At 48.3% G+C, this 5,774-nt stretch overlaps 1 protein-coding gene across 1 annotated transcript; it reads left to right on the top strand.

Annotated features, from left to right (window-relative positions):
- Positions 1-2,640: 2,640 nt before the first annotated feature.
- LOC103653643 (E3 ubiquitin-protein ligase EL5) lies at positions 2,641-3,977 on the top strand. Its single transcript, XM_008680483.2, has one exon. The coding sequence runs from the start codon at positions 2,903-2,905 to the stop codon at positions 3,770-3,772; it is 870 nt and encodes a 289-aa protein (XP_008678705.1). The 5' UTR covers positions 2,641-2,902; the 3' UTR covers positions 3,773-3,977.
- The last annotated feature ends 1,797 nt before the right edge of the window (positions 3,978-5,774 follow it).

Raw genomic sequence — 5,774 nt, 5'->3', positions numbered from 1 at the left:
ATGCTTAGAAAACCGATGCTTATACATCAGGTTGCTAATGCCATGTATCAGGTGCTTTTGGTTCGCTTAGATTTTCCAAAAGGCAGGAGACATGTGCTCAGCACCATCGCTTAGATTTTCCAAAAAGCAGGAGACATGTGTTCAGCACCATATTTGCAAACTAGGAAAGGCCGAACGATTCTACTCTGTGGCCAAACGGTTCGGGCCATGGACGGTCCGCCACTAGGTGCGGACGGTCCGTGAGCTGATGAAATCAGGTGTAATTATCTCCTGTTCCACGCGTGTTTATCCATTTAATCTCGCGGATTTGGGAACGCCTAGGAACAGGTCTATACCTCTTCCTATATATATGAAGGGGTACGACCGATTGTGGTCACCATGAATCGAACCAATCAACTCGTTTATCAATTCATTTAGTTTCTTGCCTTAGGAGTAGCCAATAATGTAGCTTTCTTCATCTCAATTTTCACCTCTCTTCTACTCTATGTCGTCTAGGGTGTCCTGTTGATCCCAAGATAAACCCTAAAATCACTCCTCCCTGATGGGGTCTCTCTCGGAAGTCGAGATCCAGGTTCCGTTGGCGAACGCCGCTGTCGCTACGCACGCGTGGACCGTCTGGCTCAGCGTAGCGAAACCAGCTCCTGCTTCCAGGTCTCGGACCGTCAAACCCTAAATCACGGACCGTCCGTGGTATTGTAGAGAGCCGCCGAACAAAACAACTCACAGTGTTTGGCGACTAGATTAGCGCCAACAAAAACATCAAGTTGTTTGAGGCAGAAATGATGAGAACGTCGAGAAAACCACATGTAGCCATGCAGGTCAGCAAGACGCAGGGAGCGATGATCGAAGCCACCTGAGGCTGAGGGGAAGCTGAAGTTGAATTGGGGACGCATTGTTCACAGCCACCGGTAGAAATTGACCTACGGATTCAACTACTGACGAACGCGACAGGTGAACTTTATCAGCAAGAAATCTACTGTAAAAGCCAATTTCTCCGCAACAACTGGCCAAGGAGTGCGTCGTCCGTCCGAGGATGATGGGCAGCATGCAGCAAGGCGAGACAAGACCCGAAGCGAGAGCACACCGCACCTGACCAGTATAGGCAACTCTGAGCCAATGAGCCATTTGGTCAGCTGCATTGACCCTCGTGTAGTGGCTATACGTAACGTAATGCCGGCACACAATCGGTTTCTTTCAATTTGGCGGCTCCACAAAATTCAGTTCCACCATATTTAATTATACCCCAGTTAACTAATTACAAAGAGAATATATAACGAGCCCTCGTCAATTCACACACGGTTTGTATAACACAACACGTGAAAGGTTCTTCAGTTCGATTGCATCCTCTGTGCAACGAAAGTGACAATTGTTGAGCTGTATTAAGAACAGACAAGATGCAACCATCTTTTAATTTGCAGGGGAATCTACCTTGTTCTTTCTTTCCTGACAGCGTGAGCCGTAGGCGTGAGGGAATATATGTTGACTATAATTGGTCCAAATTCCTTGCCCTTGACCGAGAGAATCCACAAAACAGTACTAGTTTTAAAAGAAGTTTAGAAAATAGCATCCGTTTTCAAGCAATTCGTAAAACAGCACCAATTTCGCCAAATTAATTCCGAAAACAACACTCCATCTATATTTTGTATTCTTTTATTGCTTACACCACATATAGATAGACCAAATTACCCTTGTTCATTTCACAGCCCATTTTTATCTCTTCTATCCATAAGAAAAATATAAATAGATAAAACATACAAGCTCTATTTTTATATGTTAAGCATACAAATAGACATATATTTTTTATGAAGGAAAAAAGTTTATATTTAATAGTTGAACTTTAAACCTAGGTATCTTCAACGTCGAGCTATTAAAATTTAGAAGTTCACTGAAAGGTCTTCGAATGTACTTTCTTTGTTCCCTTTTATTTGACATGGTTGTTTTTTTTCAAAAACTTCAATCATTTATCTTGTTAAAAAAATAATATGTTCTATAAAAAATACTCTCTCCATCACATAATATAGTTTTAAAGTTCAATTATTAAATCTAAACTTCTTCCTTTACAGAACATCCGTGTTTATTAATTTGTATGTTTAACACTATTCTTAATAATATAAAAATAGTGATTATATATCTGTATGCATTTATGTTGTTCTTATAGACTGAATAGATAAAAAATAAGACTTCGAAATGATAGGGGCAATTTTGTCCATTTTTTTGTGAGAGAGACATAGAAGAATAAAAAAAATATACTGTTTTCTAAATTTATTTGATGAAACTGATGTTGTTATTTGAATTGCTTGAAAACGAGGGCTATTTTCTGAATACTGTTTTAAAGTAGTGTTGTTTTGTGGATTCTCCGCGGATTCTCCCACCGTTGATCTGGAGAATCAAGAACTTACCACGACCTCTCCCTCACGTGATGACGTGAGAGTGTGAGACCGACGGACCAATCAAAATCACTTCGCAGCGCCACGCACGTTTCGAAAGGAAATGTTCCTACGCGAGGATCCATCCAAGTGACCAAGTGCATTGATGCTGACATATATGCAGCCGGCCGCTAGCACGTGCAAACAAAATATGCCTTCCATAACCACGATGGCTCTCGTAACCGCCGCCGTCACTGACCGGCAGACCAGCTGCTGTCGCCTGGCCAGGCTAGGCCCGGCCAGGTGCGCTACCACCGCGAAACAAACCTTGGCAGCGCCGCACGCAGTGCAAGCGCGCGACAACTTCTCGGCGTCTTCTCCGATCCTCGCCCGCCCCCGTCGCCACAGCATATATATGCGCGCTAGCGCTCGACTCCCCCGGGTACTCTCGTTCCACCTCCACACGGCACACACCAAGCCGGCTGCGCCAACAACTGGGGCTTCGGCGCTTCGCTTCGCGTTCCATCCACAAAGATATGGCGCAAGACTCTGACCAAGCAGGCGCTGGCCCTCCTCCTCCGGCGCCCACGACGGCTGGGGTGGCGGGCGCCATGACGCTCAGCAGCATCCTCACCGTGGCGGGCATCCTCCTGCTCTTCGTCTTCTTCGCCTTCGGCATCGTGTCCCTCCAGTACTGCTTCAAGGTCTGGGACAGGGAAAGCCAGCAGGGCGAGCAAAGCCGCCGGCGCCAGCGCCGTGGTACGGCCGATGGTAGCAGTGGTGGGGTGCGGACCAGCAGGGGCGTCGACCCGGAGCTGCTGCGCTCGCTGCCTGTCACGGTGTACCAGCTGGCGCCGCCGCAAGGTGCGGGCAAGGGGCCGCAGCAGGACGCGGTGGAGTGCGCCGTGTGCCTCGCCGAGCTCCAGGACGGCGAGGAGGCCCGCTTCCTGCCCCGCTGCGGCCACGGCTTCCACGCCGAGTGCGTCGACATGTGGCTTGCCTCCCACACCACCTGCCCGCTCTGCCGCCTCACCGTCTCCAAGCCCGACGACGGATCTCCTCCGCCGCTTTCATTGGCTCTTCCACCCGTCCCGCCGGAGCCTGCGAACTACACCACCACCGCCAACTTGCCCGCCAGCGTGCTTCTCGGGGTGTCTGACCATGGCGCGGTCACCGCTGGCACTGGCTCCGCGCCCGCCATGGTGATCGAGATCCCGGAGTTGTTCGCGCCGACGCCGACGCTGACCCCGTGCGACGCTTCCAAGACACCGGGCTCGGCGGGGCTCAGATCGATCAGGAGGTTGTGGAGCTTCGGAAGGCAAGGGGCGGCGGCGACTTCTTCCTGCGCCTGTGCCGGTGCCGGTGCTGGTGCCAGCGGAGTGGACTTGGAGCAGGGTATGAGATAGCGTTACCATCGCTTTCTCCTCCCAGAGACACCATTGCCGACTTGCCGTAGGAGCGAGCATGCGGCCAGCCGGAGAGCAGCCCCAATTTCTGCGCTCCTGCATTACTACATTCTTTGTATTGTACTGCTGTTTTTTTTGTTTACTGTTGTGCGATTAAGTTTTGGTATAATCAAATAGGCCTGCTAATGGCAAAAATTCCAACCCACGTCCGCCTATATCCAAATCTAATAACTTTGATACTCATCCTACACCCACCCAAAAATATAAGAAGTAAATTAAATCCAAACCATCCAATAATATTATTGATCCTAAACCAATCCATAATTGGGTGGAAACCCATGGATACCCCGTGGGTTCAGCTTATTGTCTCACATCAAGCCAACTACATACACATACACTGATACACATTGACAAACTTTACAGGTAGTTTCAGTGACATACAAAAACATAATCCACGACATACAAAAATAATGACAATAATATTATACACTGATACAAAAACAAGTTTGGTCGATGAACATTTAGGTCTGAGAGAATAACAAAAAAACATCTGTTAAAGATCCTTAATGAACAATAATCTTTTTAGCGAGAAACATAAACTAGCAGCGGTGGAAAGAGTCTCTGATCAAGCTCGAAGCTAGCAATAATGAAAGGCACATCTGGGTAGCATCAAAAGCACACTAAACTACGCATAAATCTCCTTGGAAGTGAAAAAAAGAACCATGTGTGAACGGTCCGTGGGTGGCAGTGTGTTCGCTTCGTACGCAAGAGCGCGCGCCAGGGACATGGGTGTCGACGTCTAAGTGCGAAAGTGTCTAATTAGCGTCGGTCGTCAACAGGGGTCAGGGGGCTCCATCCGCCAAGGCGAAGACTTGGGGAGATGAGAGACTCCGGCCGCCGAGGCAGGAAGCAGGATGCGGTCGCTGGTGCATGGGTGAAGACTTGGGGAGTTAGGGTTGAGTTGTGTATGTTGGTACTTGGGACTAAGTTGGGAGTCAACTCGAATATAGTCATGTGGTCTACGGATGGGTGAAGATCCATGGAAGCCCACACCTATGCAAACCCATCTACACCCATGGGTATCAACCATTTTGACCCACAATACAAAATAAACCCACACAACCCAACCCGTTCACAGTCAAAACCCATCGCAACCCACCAAAACAAACCCATTTCTTAAACCCACCTAAAATACCCGCTTACACCCACCCTATTTGCAGGCCTATGTGTATGTTGTTGCCTTACCCATGGGTTTCCACCCAGTTATGGATTGGTTTGAGGTCAATGATGTTAAGTAAATAATTTATAGTAGAACTTCAACCAAATTAAGTAGATAATTTATAGTTAAAGGCACATGTTTGATTAGATGCTAGATTGCATAAAAGCTGCGCATATACCTTCATGCTCCAGTAGGTCAACAAAGAAATGATGGTAATTAAAGAAATGCATATATAGATGTGAGCAGGGGGCTACCGTGGTACTGTGCTACCGTCGTCGCGATGTGCTATCATCGTTGCCGTGCAGGGGCTCGACGTCTAAAGGGATGGAGCACAACCCGTGCTGGTGCTGGCGAGCAGGAGGGAGAGGAGCGGCCGAGCGGGGATGGAGAACGAAGAGAGGAGTGGAATGCGCCAGGGCGGGATGGAGCACGGGACAAGAGTCGTCGGCCGCTAGGGCGGGATGCGCACGGCCGCCAGGGCGGGAGAGGGGCACTGAGTGCGGCACAAGGATGGAGCAAAGGAGTTAGGGTTGAGTACTTGAGTTGGGTCTGTAAAACTGTAAGTCTGCTAGGACTTGGACACTTGGTAGTCGAATACGGTCCATACGTATGGGTGAAGACCCATGGAAGCCCATCTCTATGCAAACTTATCTATACCCATGGATATCAACCATTTTGACCTGCAATACAAAATAAACCCACCCAACCCATTCACAATTAAAACTCATCACAACCCACCAAAACAAACTCATTTCTTAAACCCACCTAAAATATTGTAGGCCT

This window comes from Zea mays, chromosome 4, assembly GCF_902167145.1.
Source record: "Zea mays cultivar B73 chromosome 4, Zm-B73-REFERENCE-NAM-5.0, whole genome shotgun sequence".
NCBI classification, from domain to species: Eukaryota; Viridiplantae; Streptophyta; class Magnoliopsida; order Poales; family Poaceae; genus Zea; species Zea mays.
Note: the sequence above shows the minus strand (reverse complement) of the source record. Positions and strands in the feature narration are given on the sequence as shown.

Coding starts and splice junctions, on each gene's coding strand:
- LOC103653643 (XM_008680483.2), top strand. CDS start 2,903: ATGGCGCAAGACTCTGACCAAGCAGGCGCTGGCCCTCCTCCTCCGGCG.